The sequence below is a fragment of the Salvelinus alpinus genome, chromosome 1, assembly GCF_045679555.1.
Source record: "Salvelinus alpinus chromosome 1, SLU_Salpinus.1, whole genome shotgun sequence".
In the NCBI taxonomy this organism is placed as follows: Eukaryota; Metazoa; Chordata; class Actinopteri; order Salmoniformes; family Salmonidae; genus Salvelinus; species Salvelinus alpinus.
This window is the reverse complement of record NC_092086.1, coordinates 90747651-90768187: the sequence shown is the minus strand read 5'-3', so window position 1 is coordinate 90768187 and position 20537 is coordinate 90747651. Positions and strand designations below refer to the sequence as shown.

At 42.1% G+C, this 20537-nt stretch overlaps 2 protein-coding genes across 3 annotated transcripts in view; both read right to left on the bottom strand.

Annotated features, from left to right (window-relative positions):
* Positions 1 to 6: 6 nt before the first annotated feature.
* On the bottom strand, positions 7 to 18666 carry LOC139533780 (SLAIN motif-containing protein-like). 2 transcript variants are annotated; one of them, XM_071332157.1, is made up of 7 exons: positions 18539 to 18666; positions 11570 to 11837; positions 11277 to 11426; positions 10742 to 10881; positions 10452 to 10606; positions 4785 to 4916; positions 7 to 1751 (listed from the first exon to the last, which is right to left on the bottom strand). In XM_071332157.1, exons 3-7 carry the CDS (start codon positions 11420 to 11422, stop codon positions 1746 to 1748), a joined length of 579 nt encoding a protein of 192 aa, XP_071188258.1. In that variant the 5' UTR covers positions 11423 to 11426; positions 11570 to 11837; positions 18539 to 18666; the 3' UTR covers positions 7 to 1745. The 2 variants fall into 2 exon arrangements, with proteins under 2 accessions (XP_071188258.1, XP_071188250.1); XM_071332149.1 differs by having other exon boundaries at positions 11277 to 11837.
* Positions 16649 to 20537, bottom strand: part of LOC139533775 (ribose-phosphate pyrophosphokinase 1-like) — a 21601-nt gene continuing 17712 nt past the window's right edge. Inside the window, exon 7 of the mRNA XM_071332136.1 lies at positions 16649 to 18764. Within this exon, the coding sequence (XP_071188237.1) occupies positions 18672 to 18764 (93 nt within the window). The 3' untranslated portion in view covers positions 16649 to 18671. The remainder of the gene's footprint in view (positions 18765 to 20537) is intronic.

Sequence of the window (20537 nt, the reverse complement as noted above, 5' to 3'; positions counted from 1 at the left end):
CGAGAATGCAGTTAAATACAGGTTTTATATACAGGTCAGTGCAGTACCATTATTTCAATGTGCAGGGGTACTGGAGTGATTGAGGAAGACATTTACATGTAAACCAGTGTAAAAGTAGTATGCAGAAAAGGATGGTGTTTTATGACCGAGGCCTGTGTGATACTTTATGTTAATAATTATATACTGTATCACTTCTAAGTATGTGTATTTGTGTGTCAAATCAAAACATTTGAATCAAATTAAGATTGATTTGTTGGAGGTCGTTTGGAATTTAGCATTGTGCAGCACATTGCATTTATAACTGAGAAAGGAGGGATGTGTCCAGTTCCAGTGGAAGGGATTGTGAAGCCATACTAAATAAATCAGTACTGTATGATCGGCAGAAGAAAATTACAACTCAATTGAAATGCACAGAAATCAAACCTACTGTTTAATGTACTTTAATACATTAAGTGAAATTATTTTGAGTGAGAGTTTGTTACAGATTACTAAGGGATGTTGAGTACACCGTTTTGCCTACGTGCATTGGCAGGCTGCCCCATTCTGTCCCAAGCCAGGGTAGTGGATCTCTCAGGGGAGGCATAGACACGACCATGACTTGACAGGTACTCTCCAACAGAGGTCCTTACTGGGACAGGGGTTCCTCAAACCAGCGGGGCTAAGGGACTGGGGTCTCTGCAGCCCTCTGATGGAAGAGGCCTGAAATAATTCTCTCAGGGACTGGCTTACTGCTCCAGTCGCAGGGTCACTGGAGCTCAAGGTTTTGGCAGGGACAAATGAAGATCGGCCACCACTCCCAAGCTTGACTGAAGACGCACCTACTGTAGGAGGTAATCATAAGTTTGGAAATATTATGGCCTAAACATGTGTATGAAATAAAAGCAAGTACAAAATTCAATTCCTATGGATTTCTATACGCTTGCTGAAATGCAATCAAATTTTATTGGTGGTGTACACATATTTTGCAGACGTTATCGCAGGTGCAGTGAAATGCTTCAGTTTCTAGCTCCAACAGTGCAGTAATACCTAACAATATCCTAAAAATATCAGAATAAAAAATGTCATAGTCCGAAATATAAATATATATGTACATGATGGTGTGTATAGACATTATGGTTTGGTATATGCTCTCCCTAATAAAATACTAACCCACCAGGTGGAGACCTGGTAGAACCTGTGATAAGGGTCAAGCGGGAGGTGGGGTGGTTTGTGGCCGTTAGCCTCCAGGATGCGGCTGTTCCTGACTTCCTGTAGGGAGTGGAGGCTGGTGCGAGGAGATGGTAAATCCACGTTGGGCATGTAGCTTTTCAGCTCCTCTACAACAACAACCTACATCTGGGTCAACTCCCATTTCACATATACAATCGGTCAAACACACATAGCAGATCATGTTAAACTGGTAGTGTCGATTTGTTTTTGTTTTCAAGTAAAAGTCAATATGTGAATTTTCTATTCAGGTGCTCTTTTTACCTATTCTCTTTGCGAGTTTAAGCAGCTTAGATTGAGTGGTGGCCTCGGCAGCTGGCTGCTGTGACCAGGCTGGGCTATGGATCTGGATGACTGGCCCAATGGGGAGAGCCGGTAGTGGGGCAGCTGGCTGGGAAGAGGTGTGTATGCGACTGTGTCCTCCAGACTATACTTGTCGAACTCCAGATCACTGTAGCCATAATTACAAGGTGACAGCATGGCTGTACCAACACTCCAGAATGGTGTGGCAGCAGCAGGGATGGAGGAATAGTCCTGTCTTAAACCTTGGGAGAAGGAAAACACTGTCAAACACCCTCTTCACAAGTAAAGTAATTATGCATAGTATGTGGGTCATTCTTGGGCTCAGGTAATATTTCAGTCCCTCTGACTTTTTATATTACAAGAATTGGGTCACCAAAATCATATGTTAAAAGATTTTGTATATACATTGAAATGTCCAATATAATGAATTGAAATAAATATAGCATTAATTTAAACTTTATTATTAAAAAATCTTATTTTTTAACTGACACTGAGAATTGTGTCATGTCACCCAGGTGTTTCACTTAAATTTTACTTGGGAAATTTATATTAAAATGTGCACATAATTAATAACTTTTGCCATTAATGCAAACATATAGTTGTGTTCTTTTGTTGAGAAAGTATTTTTATCAAATAAATTCCTGATTATTGATTAAAATCACACAATTTAGCTCTGTCCCTCAGTCTACACTCAACCCCGTAATGCCAACCAAACTCTGCCAATAAAAATGGTCAGTCCACCCTCATCATTAACAGGAAGTGACATCTTCAACAACTTTCAACTGTATGGTACAGAAACAGGCAAGTAATCACATTCTTTTATATCTGTACTTTGTTGTTTTTTAAAGTCTTTTGGGGATCGTTGAGTTGACTAACTCAACCCCGTTACATGGAAGAAAGATGGAAAACTAGTACTTATCAAAATTATACTTTAACCCATAAAAATATACAATCTATTCATTTCATGCACAAGATGTGGTCTCCTGTCCCTTCACCACATGAGGAGCAGAGGCCATTTTGAGGCAAAAATCTCAACCCCCGTCACACTCAACCCCGCCACATTTCATTGTAACGGGGTTGTAAACCTGTGACAGAGTTGAGTTATTTACTTTATTTATGAATATTGCATCTAAACAAATTAATTATTCAATATATTATACATTGTTCATATTCACTTATGAAACATGCTGTAATGTGTTCCATGTGAACAAAAAATATATTTTAAGGCAGGTGTTAGGAGAGTGTTAGGAGAGTTGTGCAAGGCTCTTAACTTCAGTTGTTCCTTTAAGTCGCTCTAGATCCTAAATTACTCAAGGATTATAGTGTATACATGTATATATTCTAAGAAGACAAAGGTAGTGTCGAGCACGTCAAAATGCTGACCCAGAAAAAAGGGAACAATACCTTGAGAGAGCGAGAGCGTCAGAGATGGCAACTTCCTGCTTTTCACAACAGAATTACACAAACGTGGATTCAAAGCTGGTACATGGAACTTTTTGGAGTCAAGCCATAGAAAAGGGTCTCCTGATGGTGTGGGAGGAACGTTGAAGTGAACGGCGGACAGGTTGGTGGCTAAAGGCCGTGATATCAGTGATGCACAGGAGCTTTTACAAAGCCCTCCGTGAGACAAACACGTCAGTGAAGCTGTTCTTTATGAAGAGTGCTGATGTTGAACGTGCGATGGAGATGATGCCAAGCCCGATAAAAGCAGTGCCCTCCACCATGAGAGTACTCCAGGTCATCACCCTTGCTCCTGATGAGCTGATGTTTCGTGATGTCAGCTGCCTTTGTTCAACAAAGGACCTGAACTTTACATGCTTTAACTCACAGCACTTCAGTTCCAGGCAGAAGGTCCTGGCTGCTCCAGAACAGCCAGCCAATGAGGAAAATCCACAACCCATGGACGAAATGCAGGTCTTCTTGGGCAGTGGTGTGTAGTGGAATATGATGATGACCTTTATCCAGGCATCATCCTCGGCACGGATGAAATGAGTGTACAAGTGAAATGTATGCATCGTGTAGGACCAAACAGATTTTTATGGCCTTGAGACGACATCCACTGGTATCAGTTTGATGAAGTCCTTGAAATGATTCCACCCTCATAGCGTGTGACATCCCGCCACGTAGAGGTTGAGAGAGATGTGTGGGATACTCTCAGGAAGAAAACCATGAATGAATGAATGAATATGGTGCTCCTGAGAAGGATAGTCATGCTGACACTAGTGCTGTAGTTACAGCTGTTCTAGCATTCTAGAACAGCCTGGGGAGGCAGGTAGCCTAGTGGTTAGAGTGTTGGGAAAGTAACCGAAAGGTTGCTAGATCGAATTCCCGAGCTGACAAGGTATAAATCTGTTGTTCTGCCCCTGAACAAGGCAGTTAACCCCTAGGCCGTCATTGTAAAAAATAATTTGTTCTTAATTGACTTGGCTAGTTAAACAAAGGTAAAAATTCTAAATGCCCTTGGAAAATGTTCCTACAGTTTGATGATGAAACCTGTTGAATGTCATTAATTACCCTAATGCCTGATGTGTTTTTATTCGTTTCGATATTTACTGCAGTTTGGTTAATAAAACCGAGATTATTCTAAATATATCAAATGTCCTTATTACATGGTTGCATACAATGAAATGCAATGTCTTGGGGTAAATCTTGGAGGGATTTTGATAGTAAACTAAACTAGTTTATATGGAAACCGATATGTCTCTTTAACCCCGTTACAGTATTCAACCCTGTCACCCTAGTCTCAACCCTGTCACATGACAATATTTGTTAAATAAAATGGCAAAGATGAATAAATATGAATTTAATGTTTTCTGAGCTCAGTCTGAAATGTTAAGGACAATCCCAAGAAGATTAGATTTATGTTAAAATTCTGAATTGAAAGCATTTTTTAATTTTAAATTATGATCCCACTGACACATAATGTGTCTATTTCATGGTTTAATATAACAAAATTCTGAGATTTGACATATATTTTATATTTATAATAATTAAATTGGTTTGGGGGACACAACTATCTTTTATAATCATATTCAGACAACTTCCAGATTGAAGATAAACAGTGTCCATGTCAGACAAAAATGTACAATAATAAAAGAGCCTTAATGCCTGAGGTGGGAAAATATTTTTTCTTGAAGGTTTAGTATGTACTTAATGTTGTGGGGTGTTCAGAAAATGCATTTATTCTAGTAAAAAAATGTATATTTGTAAAAAATATTACCGCAGCCCAAGAATGACCTATGTATGAATCAAAACTAGAGGGTTTCCACACTCACTCTTCTCCTGCATGCGAGCCATGACCTGGATGTCAGTGAGGTCCTGCAGCCTGTAGCCCATGGTGATGGAGTCATCTGAGACACTTGGCTCATTCTCATCCATGCAGGGTGGTAAACTAGCATCATTGTTATCTGAAATACCAAAGCAATAGAGACACTGAGTAAATACAACCAGGACAATCTGGAATTGTAGTCAGTGGGAGTTACACTGCATTCGGAAAGTATTCAGACTTCTTGACTTTTCCCACATTTTGTTACGTTACAGCCATACTCTTAAATTGATTAAATTGTTGTTTTTTCCCCTCATCAATCTACACACAATACCCCCCCCCAAAAAAACTGAAATACCACATTTACATAAGTATTCAGAGCCTTTACTCAGTACTTTGTTGAAGCACCTTTGGCAGTGATTACAGCCTCGAGTCTTCTTGGGTATGACGCTACAAGCTTGGCACACCGTGTATTTGGGGAGTTTCTCCCATTCTTCTCTGCAGATCCTCTCTGTTAACTCGAAATGACACAACGACAAGGTTCCAGTTTAACAAAGTTTACTATACCGTATGAACACACTCAAAGATAGCCATTACACTCAAGGCTAGGTCCATCAACGACTAGACTTCCTGCGCATGCGCACTCTTGACTGAGTGATAGCCCCGTAATAACAGAAATATAGGGATACTTAAAACATGAACTTAACAATCTCCCCCTTTTCTTTAAAGACAAATAAAACATCAACAACATAATTAAATGTCCAAGTATTATTCAAGATCCTCATTACAAATGGGTTGTGTGACAGTTTTTATTTGTATTACTCAAGCTGCCACTTTCCATTACTGAGAGCCTGTAGGAGCGAGAGCCCGTAGGAGCACAAGACCGGATGCTCCTTTTTTAGTCAGACAGTCAGCAAGCTGTTCCTTTGTGGTCGACCACAGAATCCGCTGGATTCTCTGTGCTTGAATAAGTTCCTTGATGCTGCTAATCTCAAAGTATTTTCTCTGTGACAGACTTGGTTGACTTCACAGCATCAACTAATGAGTAGTTGTCAGTGACACAAACTACAGGTAGGAAGTGCCGTTTTGTCCCACCAGTGTTAACCTAGCGAAGCATCACTGAAGACAACTAGTTTCAAAGAGTCATCTTTTCCAACATGCTGAAACTTTAAAGTCACTTGTTGTGATTTCAGTTTACGAACAACTTTGTTTGCCTCATGAATGGTTTGTACAGTGGCGTGTTTTGTGTTAGATGCCAAGTTGCAACCATCAAACCAGGTCTACTCTGTCTCGCAGCCCATAAAATGTGTCCTATCTTTGACCTCAATTGACCAGCTTCAATTCCACATAGAGGGGAATTCCTTTGTACGGCTCTTGAAGAATCCATGTGGATGGGTTGAAGATCCTTGATATAGCTCTCCTGTTGCATCAGTATTTTTCCATCAACTGTAATAAACTCTATGCCAACATAACAAAAATGATCATGCTCCTCACGGCCAACCTAGAAAACAGCTTTGAGGTGTGGAATCACAGTTGAAGCAAAGGTCTGTGAGCCACCCCAGATAAAGTCACCAACATGACAGGCAAGTACTCCAGTCACATTGCAGTCTTGATCAAGCCAATAGAAGACTGCAGGATCCACTTGTGACATTTTTCCACCTGTAGTCAGCATTGTTGCCTTGACTTTGTTGTACCAGTAGAGTGATCCATCTGCCAGTCCATACACACACTTTTTTAGTTTCCACAGTGTTCCTTCGCTTTTAGCTTCGGGCGGAGGTCGGATGTGAATGTCCCTTGACAGCTCTGTTCCCTGCAAAAATCCAGATTTGATGTCTATGGAATTAAGTTTCCATTTTTTCTGGCAGATCACTGACATCAGCAATCTGAGTGACTCTGAGGCGCATGTCGGTGAGTCTTTTGGGAGTTCTTTAGCAGCCAGCTCCTCAAAACCTCTAGCTACTAGACGTGCTTTGGGCACTATTCCAGTTAAGGATTCTTTAAGGGTACACACCCACCTTGTTGAGACGCACTTTTGGCCAATGTCTTTGACTTCCTCAAACACTCCATTTTTCCTCCAATTACTGAGCTCATCTAGCTTAGCTGAGTCAAATGACACGTCCTTTGTTTCAAGTACATCATCATTTTGAATGTCATTCTGTTTTTCTCGATTTTCCATTGGTTCAATTCTGATATTATCTACAAGTGACAGGTCAGCTGACCCTGTTGTACCAGAAAGTGTAGCTGGTTCAGAGTACTGCAAGTTGTACCAGTTCTTGTGTTTTGCTTTTCCTGCTCGTCCAATGACGGTTGCTGTATGTGGAATACCACTTTCTCTGTCCATGTATTTAACAGTTTGTCCAGTTTTCAGATTGGAACAACCATGTTCTCTTAACACATGTGGCTGTTGTTGAATGTTTTCCTCATTTGAACGCTCAACAGTATTACCTGTGGCATGGTTGAAGGTCTCTGCTCCATTTCCTGTGTCAGTTTCAGTGTCCATATCATTGGATGCGACATCTGGTAGGTTTGTGTCTGTTACTGTCCTTTTTGTCATTTTCATTAGGAGACTGATTCTCAGCAACAGCCCCTCTATCTTGTTGATCATTTACTTTTCGCAATCTTGAGTGATGCACCCTGACAATGATGCCTCCGTGCCTCACAAATATCACCACACCATCTTGACCAATGACTACTCCCGGTCCTTTCCACTCTTGACAGTCAACTCGTTTGTAGTACACTTTGTTTCCAGTTTCGTACTTCTCATCATCATTATTCCCTGAACTGCTGAGTAACTTCTGAAGTCTGTCAACTGTATCATGTCCAAACTGTTTGTAAAGCTTTAACAATACTTTGTGTTTTTCTTTAGTGCTCATGTTCTCTGTGTCAGTCAGAATCTCATTTTTGCATGCTCTGTGTGATGTCTTTGTCTAAAATGTTTACACAATAGTGGCCTGAGGTAGTAAGTTCAAGAGTCACTGGTTGTTTAAACATCACTGCCGTGTCATTTTTTATGTCTAGTACAGCCTCTGCCATCTTGAGGGAAGCTTTGCTTAATAGTAAGGGGATATCTGTAGGGACCACCTCTGTTTCAATGTGACACTTAGTCTGACCAATTTTTGCTGGTATCTTAACTCTCTTGGTAGAATGGACAATTCTCCCATCTCCAAATTTGAAAGCTCTGTTGCTTGGTGTGTCAATCATATTTTGTACTTCTTTCATATTTAGTTCACTGACATAGCTATCAAGCCATTTTGCACCACACACTGTCCGTGTACATGTAGTATCAATCACAGCAGATCCTAAGGATTCAACTATAAAAATCTCAGGATCAGAAGTAGATTCATCTGAAAACAGTGTAATGTTACACTGCTCTATCTCTGTGTTTACATTTTCCTCTGTTAGTTTAACTTGTTCATTTTTATGAGGAGTCTTTAACCCAATGGTAAGTGCTTTGACAAATAGCACATTTTGATCTCCTTCCATATTTGTCCAGTGGATTTGTGTCGGGAAATGGCGCCCTCTTCTGGTTGTCTTGAGAACGTGACTTGTTGGCGCCTTTTCTCTGCTGCTCGGTGTAATATGCTGCGTCACTCACTTGCATTCCATCTGTTATTGGCGTGACAGACGTCTTTTCACCAAATATTATTTTTAGTGCCGACTTCATAGATGCAAAAGTCAGCACAGTACAAGCAGTCAAAGCCAACTGTTTCTCCCTACCATCTAGACAGGCAGTATCTAGCAACTTGAAAGCTAACACTGCATCCGGGAGAACCAGGTCGTACTTGCGCATTCTATTGTACCTCTGTTCGAAATCAATGATGTAGTCCGTCATTGCAACCGAAATATCTCTCGTAACACTGTCAAAGTTTGAATATGCCTCGTTGGCACGGTCTTTCTCTTCTTTAAGAAATACAGAATCCAGTGCTGTGATCAAAGTTCCCATACCGTCATCCTTGTTCAAATCCTCAACGGATATTTCCAGTGCTGTATCTCTCGCTCTTCCCTCGAGCGATAATACCACCGCAAGTGCTTGCTTTTTCGCGTCCAGATTAGTAACGCGTGTCCAGATTCCCAGTTCATTTTCCCAACTTTCGTACGACCTCTTCTCGTCGAAGCGAGGTGGCACATTGTAGTTATTAACCATCCTCTGCTACCAATGTTAACTCGAAATGACACAACGACAAGGTTCCAGTTTAACAAAGTTTACTATACCGTATGAACACACTCAAAGATAGCCATTACACTCAAGGCTAGGTCCATCAACGACTAGACTTCCTGCGCATGCGCACTCTTGACTGAGTGATAGCCCCGTAATAACAGAAATATAGGGATACTTAAAACATGAACTTAACACTCTCAAGCTCCGTCAGGTTGGATGGGGAGCGTCGCTGCACAGCTATTTTTTAGGTCTCTCCAGAGATGTTAGATCGGGCTCAGGCTGGGCCACTCAAGGACATTCAGAGACTTGTCCCAAAGCCACTCCTGCATTGTCTTGGCTGTGCACTGAGGGTCAGGGTCCTGTTGGAAGGTGAACCGTTGCCCCAGTCTGAGGGCCTGAGCGCTCTGGAGCAGGTTTTCATAAAGGATCTCTCTGTACTTTGCTCTGTTCATCTTTCCCTCGATCCTGACTAGTCTCCCAGTCTCTGCCATTGAAAAACATCCCACAACATGATTCTGCCACCACCATGCTTCACCGTAGGGATGGTGCCAGGTTCCCTCCAGACGTGACTCTTGGCATTCAGGGCAAAGAGTTCAATCTTGGTTTCATCAGACCAGAGAATCTTGTTTCTTATGGTCTGAGAGTCCTTTAGGTGCCTTTTGGCAAACTCCAAAGGGCTGTCATGTGCCTTTTACTGAGGAATGGCTTCCGTCTGGCCACTCTACCATAAAGGCCTAATTGGTGGAGTGCTGCAGAGATGGTTGTCCTTCTCGAAGGTTCTCCCATCTCCACAGAGGAACTCTGGAGCTCTGTCAGAGTGACCATCGGGTTCTTGGTCACCTCCCTGACCAAGGCCCTTCACCCCCGATTGTTCAGTTTGGCCGGGCGGCCAGCTCTAGGAAGAGTCTTGGTGGTTCCAAACTTCTTCCATTTAAGAATGATAGAGGCCCCTGTGTTCTTTGGGACCTTCAATGCTGCAGACATTTTTTGGAACCCTTCCACAGATCTGTGCCTCGAGTCAATCCTGTCTCAGAGATCTACGGACAATTCCTTCGACTTCATGACTTGGTTTTTGCTCTGACATGCACTGTCAACTGTGGGACCTTATATAGATAGTTGTGTGCCTTTCCAAACCATGTCCAATCAATTGAATTTACCGCAGGTGGTCTCAAGTTGTAGAAACATCTCAAGGATGATCAATGGAAACAGGATGCACTTGAGCTCAATTTCTAGTCTTATAGCAAAGGGTCTGAATACTTATGTAAATAAGGTATTTCTGTTGTTAATACATTTGCAAAAATGTCTAAAAACCTGTTTTCGCTATTGTGTGTATTGTGTGTAGATTGATGAGGAATTTCTTTCTGTAATCCATTTTAGAATAAGGCTGTAACGTAACAAAATGTGGAAAAAGTCAAGGGGTCTGAATACTTTCCGAATGTACTGTATATCACTACATGTACAAGCACCCTTCGTAGAGAACAGTTTTACGAATTGGGAATTATTTTCTACAGATCGTACCCTACATGAGCTGTTAGGTTTATTGGTTTGTTGACTTCTGTTAGTTGATCTGTGGTACAGAGTGGAAGGTGAGCCCATGCAAAGATAGCCAGTGTCAAGAAAGGCTACAGGATGTCTGTGGAAGGGACTGCGAAAGATACTCCTCCATCTTGTCTCTAAGGGAAAGAAGAGGGACATTTAATTAATAGAAGCTACCTGTTCAGGATGATAAAGCATAGACACGACCAAGTGGCCAATTTTAGTCTGTGTCAATTTGAGTGAGAGATTGTAATATACTGTACAGTACTTACTTTGGTCCAGGATACCAATTAGTGTGTGACATGCCACCTCTGTTTCAGGGCTGGGGTTGTCCAGAACCTGTCTGCACCACTTTATAGGTGACTTATCGCTTCTTTCAGCAGATGCCTGTTTCTTGGGTGACTCATATAACCTAAGAACGAATGAGATAGTATGTTATTGGATTCTGATTAAAGATGCAGTCCAGGATCTTAAACACAATAAATTTGTTACATATTGTACGAATTGGATTCATAACATATCATATGAATTGGATGAGGTAGTACACAATTGGATGACGTAGTACACAAATAACAGGGACTGTTTTGGCTCGTGAGCACCACTTTCAAAACTACTGGCTGAAATTATACAAAAGTTCTGGGGCATCACTTTAAGCACTCTGAATTAAAACTAAGCAATTGAGGTATTAAAAAAGCAGGTTGTTTGAAAAGGGATACATGGACAAAAATGTTGCTGCAATGATTTAGAATAGTCTTATTATTGACAGTATACACAGTTCAGTTTTTATCAAAAAGTGCAGGTACCTACCAGCTCTCTTCATTCTCCAGCTCACAGCCCTCCTCTAGGTCCAGTAGGTCCACCAGGTCGAGAGCAGACTGCTCTGCTCCCTTCTCTGTGTCCCTGTCTACCAGCTCCTCTGACCCCATGCATCCCTGCCAGTGTGTCTCCAACATGTCACTGTGGGGCAAGTGTGCATAACAGCCATCATATATGTGTGCATCCTGCCCCACTAGTTTCTCTCTGGGGCTTTCAAGAGGAGATGGAGATATACCATCTCCACCGCTAACCTCCGCTTGTTCAGGGTCCAGCAAATCACATACATTTTGACGTTCCTCCAGCGAAGAAGGACAGCTGATGAGCCCACCAGAGAGAGCCTGGTTGTTGGTGTTGATATTTCTTCGCCTCTTGCTTAGAGCTTCATTTTCAATTTCCATTCTCCGCACTAATTCATGTATCTTGCGCACGTCTCCCAGTTCCAGTGCAGTAATGTCCTGCTCCATCCCTGTGTCCGGCCTCAACCTTTCTCCAATTCTGCAGCGTTCTTTACTTTTCACTGATTGAACAGCACTACTTGACCAGATGACCACGCTGAAAAATAAAAAGCTCCAGCTGAAATATACACTGAATTCAGAAACCAAATGTAAAATGGATCTAAAAGTGACATCAAGTAAACACAATATTATCAACGCCCAAAACAACTCTCGAAATGTAGAGCCCCTGTATACATCCACTACACTCGTGTACTGACCCAGACTTGCAGCAGGAGAGACTCAACAGCGCGCTTGGATGGCTTTAAAGCTCAGTGCCAGGTTCTAATGTGGATTAAAGAGTCTGACAAGCTGCCTCTGAAGAAAACCAAAGAAGATCTGAGGAGCCGACTTGGTGACACCTGCAGTCATAAGTGATGAGTAATGACTTGCTAGCCATCATAGATCAGGTCACACAGTCACTCATCATACTCGACCTCGGCCATGAACCCTTACTGTTCTGGCCTAGCAAATCAGATGGTCGTGACCGCTAATAAAACCAATACATCTAGACATTTTTAAATGACCAAGTTAAGGATATGAAGGGGTTTTAACCATCTAGATTTATTAATATAGCTTGCTTATCTACATCTCAACAACATACCCGAACACTGATATTACTAGTTAGCTAAGTTAACAGTAGCTAGCGTTCTGACTTAACCGGGAATTTAGCTATATATATATAAAAATACACTCAGCAAAAAAAGAAACGTCCTCTCACTGTCAAATGCATTTATTTTCAGCAAACTTAACATGTGTAAATATGTCTATGAACATAACAAGATTCAACAACTGAGACATAAACTGAACAAGTTCCACAGACATGTGACTAACAGAAATTGAATGTGTCCCTGAACAAAGGGGGGGGTCAAAATAAAAAGTAACAGTCAGTATCTGGTGTGGTCACCAGCTGCATTAAGTACTGCAGTGCATCTCCTCCTCATGGATTGCACTAGATTTGCCAGTTCTTGCTGTGAGATGTTACCCCATTCTTCCACCAAGGCGCCTGCAAGTTCCCGGACATATCTGGGGGGAATGGCCCTAGCCCTCACCCTCCGATTCAACGGGTCCCAGAAGTGCTCAAAGGAATTGAGATCCGGGCTCTTCGCTGGCCATGGCGTAACACTGACATTCCTGTCTTGCAGGAAATCATGCACAGAACAAGCAGTATGGCTGGTGGCATTGTCATGCTGGAGGGTCATGTCAGGATGAGCCTGCAGGAAGGGTACCACATGAGGGAGGAGGATGTCTTCCCTGTAACGCACAGCGTTGAGATTGCCTGCAATGACAACAAGCTCAGTCCGATGATGCTGTGACACACCGCCCCAGACCATGACGGACCCGCCACCTCCAAATCGATTCCGCTCCAGAGTACAGGCCTCGGTGTAACGCTCATTCCTTCGACGATAAACGCGAATCTGACCATCACCCCTGGTGAGACAAAACTGCGACTTGTTAGTGAAGAGCACTTTTTGCCAGTCCTGTCTGGTCCAGCGACGGTGGGTTTGTGCCCATAGGCGACGTTGTTGCCGGTGAGGTCTGGTGAGGACCTGCCTTACAACAGGCCTACAAGCCCTCAGTCCAGCCTCTCTCAGCCTATTGAGGACAGTCTGAGCACCTGCTGTTTTCAACTCTCTAGAGACAGCAGGAGCGGTAGAGATACTCTCAATGATCAGCTATGAAAATTCAACTGACATTTACTCCTGAGGTGCTGACCTGTTGCACCCTCGACAACTACTGTGATTATTATTATTTGACCATGCTGGTCATTTATGAACATTTGAACATCTTGGCCATGTTCTGTTATAATCTCCACCCGGCACAGCCAGAAGAGGACTGGCCACCCCTCATAGCCTGGTTCCTCTCTAGGTTTTTTCCTAGGGAGGTTTTCCTAGCCACCGTGCATCTACACCTGCATTGCTTGCTGTTTGGGGTTTTAGGCTGGGTTTCTGTACAGCCCTTTGAGATATCAGCTGATGTAAGAAGGGCTATATAAATACATTTGATTTGATGGAGTGATTGTGCATTCATGGTGTAACTCGGGCAGTTGTTGTTGCCATCCTGTACCTGTTCCGCAGGTGTGATGTTTGGATGTACCAATCCTGTGCAGGTGTTGTTAAACGTGGTCTGCCACGCCAAGGACGATCAGCTGTCCGTCCTGTCTCCTTGTAGCGCTGTCTTAGGCGTCTCACAGTAAGGATATTGCAATTTATTGCCCTGGCCACATCTGCCATCCTCATGCCTCCTTGCAGCATGCCTAAGGCACGTCCATGCAGATGAGCAGGGACCTTGGGCATCTTTCTTTTGGTGTTTTTCAGTCAGTAGAAAGGCCTCTTTAATGTCCTAAGTTTTCATAACTGTGACCTTAATTTCCTACCGTCTGTAAGCTGTTAGTGTCTTAATGACCGTTCCACAGGTTCATTCCTTGTTTATGGTTCATTGAATAAGCCAGTGTTTAAACCCTTTACAATGAAGATTTGTGAAGTTATTTGGATGTTTACGAATTAGACAGGGTCCTGAAAAAGGGACGTTTCTTTTTTTGCTGAGATATATACAGTTTATTTGATTTATTTTACCTTTATTTAACTAGGCAAGTCAGTTATGAACAAATTCTTATTTTCAATGACGGCCTGGGTTAACTGCCTTGTTCAGGGGCAGAACGACAGATTTGTACCTTGTCAGCCCAGGAATTCGAACTTGCAACCTTTCGGTTACTAGTCCAACGCTCTAACCACTAGGCTACCCTGCCACCCCAGTTGAAGACGGAAGTTTACATACACCTTAGCCAAATACATTTAAACTCAGTTTTTCCACAATTCCTGACATGTAATCCTAGTAAAAAAATCCCTGTTTTAGGTCAGTTAGGATCACCACTTTATTTTAAGAATGTGAAATGTCAGAATAATAGTAGAGAGAATGATGTATTTCAGCTTTTATTTCTTTCATCACATTCCCAGTGGGTCAGAAGCTTACATACACTCAATTAGTATTTGGTAGCATTTCCTTTAAATTGTTTAACTTGGGTCAAACGTTTTAGGTAGCCTTCCACAAGCTTCCCACAATAAGTTGGGTGAATTCTGGCCCATTGCTCCTGACAGAGCTGGTGTAACTGAGTCAGGGTTGTAGGGCTCCTTGCTCACACATGCTTTTTCAGTTCTGCCCACAAATTTTCTATGGGATTGAGGTCAGGGCTTTGTGATGGCCACTCCAATACCTTGACTTTGTTGTCCTTAAACCATTTTGCCACAACTTTGGAAGTATGCTTGGGGTCATTGTCCATTTGGAAGACCCATTTGCGACCAAGCTTTAACTTCCTGACTGATGTCTTGAGATGTTGCTTTAATATATCCACATAATTTTCCTCCCTCATGATACCATCTATTTTGTGAAGTGCACCAGTCCCTCCTGCAGCAAAGCACCCCCACAACATGATCCTGCCACCCCCGTGCTTCACGGTTGGGATGGTGTTCTTCGGCTTGCAAGCGTCCCCCTTTTTCCTCCAAACATAACAATGGTCATTATGGCCAAACAGTTCTATTTGTGTTTCTTCAGACCAGAGGACAGTTCTCCAAAAAGTATGATCTTTGTCCCCATGTGCAGTTGCAAACCGTAGTCTGGCTTTATGGCGGTTTTGGAGCAGTGGCTTCTTCCTTGCTGAGCGGCCTTTCAGGTTATGTCGATATAGGACTCGTTTTACTGTGGATATAGATACTTTTGTACCCGTTTCCTCCAGCATCTTCACAAGGTCCTTTGCTGTTGTTCTGGGATTCATTTGCACTTTTCTCACCAAAGTACATTCATCTCTAGGAGACAGAATGTGTCTCCTTCCTGAGCGGTGACCGCTGCGTGGTCCCATGGTGTTTATACTTGCGTACTATTGTTTGTACAGATGAACGTGGTACCTTCAGGCGTTTGGAAATTGCTCCCAAGGATGAACCAGACTTCTGGAGGTCTATAATTATTTTTCAGGTCTTGGCTGATTTCCCCAGGATGTCAAGCAAAGAGGCACTGAGTTTGAAGGTAGGCCTTGAAATACATCCACAGGTACACCTCCAATTGACTCAAATTATGTCAATTAGCCTATCAGAAGCTTCTAAAGCCATGGCATCCTTTTCTGTAATTTTCCAAGCTGTTTAAAGGCACAGTCAACTTAGTGTATGTAAACTTCTGACTCACTGGAATTGTGAAATAATGTCTGTAAACAATTGTTGGAAGAATTACTTGGGTCATGCACAAAGTAGATGTCCTAACCGACTTGCCAAAACTATAGTTTGATAACAAGAAATGTGTGGAGTGGTTGGAGAAACTAATTTTAATGACTCCAACCTAAGTGTATGTAAACTTTGGACTTCAAATGTAATATATACACACACATCGCTAACATTCTCCTATTCTAACAATAGAAATTGCTAGCTACACATTTTATATGTATAACAATCGAATATATGGCACCATTAGTAAAAACAATGTGTTTTTGTTTGATAGCCATTATTTGATACTCCTCACCACACAAGGCCAGTTGATAACGGTAGACAACCGGTGTCAGCCAACCACCAGTCATTCCCCCCTCCCCCTTACAGATTGTTCCATTCATTTTGAATTTTTGTCAGCAGCGCCAGGTAGGCTACTACCGCCCTAGTACTACGGCTGCTGTGGACACCTTACTTTACTCTCATTATTTGGTGGTAGGCATGCGCTGTTTTTGTGTGATGCATCTACCCCAAAATAAATGGTTTATTACATCAAAGGAATATAAGTCATATATATGAAAACAGCAACTTTAGACTGAGACCTCTGCTGACTGACAAGTTCCCCAATCATAGTTTCACTTTGAATTGCATAGATAAAAAACATAACAAATAATGAAAACGATTCAAAGTTACAGATATCATTTTATTGTTCCAAGATCATAACCCAATAAATCCATTTCAAGTGTCCATGTTGTGGAGGGCAGGATATCTCATATCATGGGAGCAATGTTAAATCCTGCACATTTTCCACATAAGGCAACAAGGATCCTCAAATCAATCTGCAGATGTCTTTCTTAGAGTTGACTCGGTTTTAAAAGGGAGTTATAGTTTCAGCTCAAAAATCAGACTAATTTAAACAGTAAAAACATCATAAAGATTTGATTCTGGGGTATAACGGCCTTGCAGTGTATTGCGCTTACCAGTTATTAAAGCAGATACAGCCGTGTTTGAGTTATATGGCTGACAATACTTTATAATAAAAAGGAGAAAATATTAGGCCTTACACATACGCAGGCTTTTGAGCTGCTCAAGCAGTCGGTTTCTAAATGGACGAAGACTGAACTGAAGTTGAAGGGGGCATGCTACCCCAAGCGGCGAGTGCGCAAAGGCTTCCCGAGTTTGAGCGCTGAAGTTCCTTTAATAATTTCCTTTAATAATAACTTTCCAATACCTCGCAAAAATACTTGGGTTAGTAAAGCTAAATGAATGTGACAGGGACATTAGAAGCTCCATGCATTAAAGGCCTTATTGCTTGACGAATAAAAGATGGCAGATGTGCACGAGACATTGAATCACATTCATTAGGTATACACTGTGTACAAAATCTTTCCATGACAGACTAGGGGGTTTCATACTCATTCCACGGAGAGCCTCGTGCCCGCAGGTTTATGTGTTTTCCTTTCAATTAATCCGTAGACAACCAGGTGTGGGAAGTTCCTTGCCAATTAGTGACCTTAATTCATCAATCAAGTACAAGCAAAAACCCAGACACTTTGCCCTCGTGGAATGAGTTTGACACCTGTGACATACTTGCCAGGTGAAAGCTAGCTCTTATTGAGATCACCTGTTAAATCCACTTCAAATCAGTGTAGCTGAAGTGGAGGAGACAGGTTAATGGATTTTTAAGCCTTGAGACATGGATTGTGTGCCATTCAGAGGGTGATTGGGCAAGACCAAAATATTTAAGTGCCTTCGAACGGGGTATGGTAGTAGGTGCCAGATGCACCGGTTTGAGTCAAGAACTGCAACGCTGCTGGGTTTTTCCACACTTAACAATGTCCTGTGTGTATCAAGAACAGTCCACCACCTAAGGAACATCCAGCCAAACCTCACACATGGGCCAGCTTCCCTGTGGAACACTTCACACCTTGTACAGTCCACACCCAGACAAATTGAGACTGTTCTGAGGGCAAAGGTGTTCCTAATGTTTTGTACACTCAGTGTGTGTGCACAGCAAGTGATGTTTTGATTACAATTACATAAAACCATGCAACTAAATATTTAAATCATGGTATCAACACGCCAAGGCATAGAATTAAGGACACTTTAACGGAATTGTGAACGGCAAGCGCTTCCTAGAATAACGCATGAAAAACAAAGCTTATTTAGCATAAAGACTAGCTTAACTAAAGCAAGGATGTAAACAATACACAATGCTTTATTCTTGAACAACTGTGCCAAAAGCAGCTTTGTCGTAATACAAAAAATACTGTCTAGGAAATGCAAATGGGTAGCTTCACTTTTCAAGGAGGCCCAAGTCCCCCCCAATATAAAAAAATATCAGTGACAAAAAAAAACAAGCTCATAAAACAGAACTAGCCATCTTGGATCGCTTCTCTCAAATGGGGTGTCAGCAGCAATGTAAACTACAACTTTCAATAGACAATGCTTATATGAAACAACAACCTGGCATATTATTACACCAAGTAACTCAAATCTGCATTTGACAAGTCAAAAGGTCAAAACTGTAGATAGCCAGTGCAATAACAGAATATTGGAAAAAGTAGCCTACCCCACAGTAGGAGTATTTACTAACTACTTCCATCCCTTCTCTTGACACGGGGAATGAATGAATGGGCTGTGATGGTGGTGCTCCAGACATCCCTCCTTTGGTACAGGTTCACCGGGGGAAAAGGGTGGGGTTGTTACAAGGGAACATGGCTGAAGAGATACGACACAGACTCCCCGTTGTGTGTCCGACGAATAGCCTCTGCCAAGATCATGGAGATGTCAATAACCTGAAATGAGAAAACTAATTAACAAACCAGAATCTCACTCAGACTTATTGAATATTTCCCCACAGATAACTTCAAAACGCCAAAGATAAAACAATTGGTCAACTAAACACCAGTATGTGTGTAATATCAGTGCATTCGGAAATTATTCAGACCACTTAACTTTTTCCCCATTTTGTTACGTTACAGCCTTACTCTAAAATGGATAAAAATAGTCCCCCCCCCCTCATTAAAATCTACACACAATACCTCATAATGACAAAGCAAAAACAGGTCGACATTTTTGCATAGTAAACCTGAAATATCATATTTATGTAAGTATTTGGACTCTTTACTCAGTACTTTGTTGAAGCACCTTTGGCAAAAATTACAGCCTCAAGTATTTTTGGGTATGACGCTAAAAGCTTGGCACACCTGTATTTGGGCAGTTTCTCCCATTATTCTGTGCAGATTCTCTCAAGCTCTGTCAGGTTGGATGGGGAGCATTGCTGCACAGCTATTTTCAGGTCTCTAGAGATGTTCGATCGGGTTCAAGCCTGGGCTACTCAAGGACATTCAGAGACTTGTCCCAAAGCCACTCCTGCATTGTATTGGCTGTGTGCTTAGGGTCGTTGTCCTGTTGAAAGATGAACCTTCGCCCCAGTCTGAGCGCTCTGGAGTAAGTTTTCATCAAGGATCTCTGTACTTTGCTCCATTCACCTTTGCCTCGATCCTGACTAGTCTACCAGTCTCTGCCACTGAATAACATCCCCACAGCATGCTGCCACCACCACGCTTTACCATAGGGATGGTGCCAGGTTTCCTCCAGACGCTTGGCAGTCAGGCCAAAGAGTTCAATCTTGGTTTCATCAGACCAGAGAATCTTGTTTCTTATGGTCTGAGTGTCTTTAGGTTCCTTTTGGCAACCTCCAAGCGGGATGTCATGTGCCTTTTACTGAGGAGGGGCTTCCGTCTGGCCACTCTACCATAAAGGCCTGATTGGTGGAGTGCTGCAGAGATGGTTGTTCTTCTCGAAGGTTCTCCCATCTCCACAGAGGAACTCTGGAGCTATGTCAGAGTGACTATCGGGTTCTTGGTCCAAGGCCCTTCTCCCCCAATTGTTCAGTTTGGTCTGGCGGCCCGCTCTAGGAAGAGTCTTGGTGGTTCCAAACTTCTACCATTTAAGAATGATGGAGGCCACTGTGGGGACCTTCAATCCTGCAGACAATTTACCTTTCCCCAGATCTGTGCTTCAACACAAATTCTGACTCTGAGCTCTCCGGACAATTCCTTTGACCTCATGGCTTGGTTTTTGCTCTGATATGCACTGTCAACTGTGGGACCTTATATAGACAGGCGTGTGCCTTTCCAAATCATGTCCAATCAATTGAATTTACCACAGGTGGACCAATCAAGTTGTAGAAACAAAGGATGATCAATGTAAACAGGATGTATCTGAGCTCAATTTCAAATCTCATAGCAAAGGGTCTGAATACATATGTAAATAAGGTATCTGTTTTTAATTTTAATACATTTGCAAACATTTCTAAAAACCTGTTTTCGCTTTGTCATTATGGGGTATTGTGTGTAGATACAATTATCTCAATCCTATTTTAGAATAAGGCTGTAACGTAACAAAATGTGGAAAAAGTTAAGGGGTCGGAGTTACTATCTGAAAACACTGTAGCATAGTTTCAACACAGTAAAGAGCGAGGACAATGCAATACACAGTAAGAATTAATCAAGCAGATACTGTAGTTAAGGCAACATGCTAAGCCATGGAAATGAAGATGTTGA

Coding starts and splice junctions, on each gene's coding strand:
- LOC139533780 (XM_071332149.1), bottom strand. CDS start 11,749: ATGGAGCAGGACATTACTGCACTGGAACTGGGAGACGTGCGCAAGATA. Junction 10,607..10,741: donor AATTGGTATCCTGGACCAAA/GTAAGTACTGTA, acceptor TCTTTCCCTTAG/AGACAAGATGGAGGAGTATC. Junction 4,917..10,451: donor AACCTAACAGCTCATGTAGG/GTACGATCTGTA, acceptor TTGGTATTTCAG/ATAACAATGATGCTAGTTTA.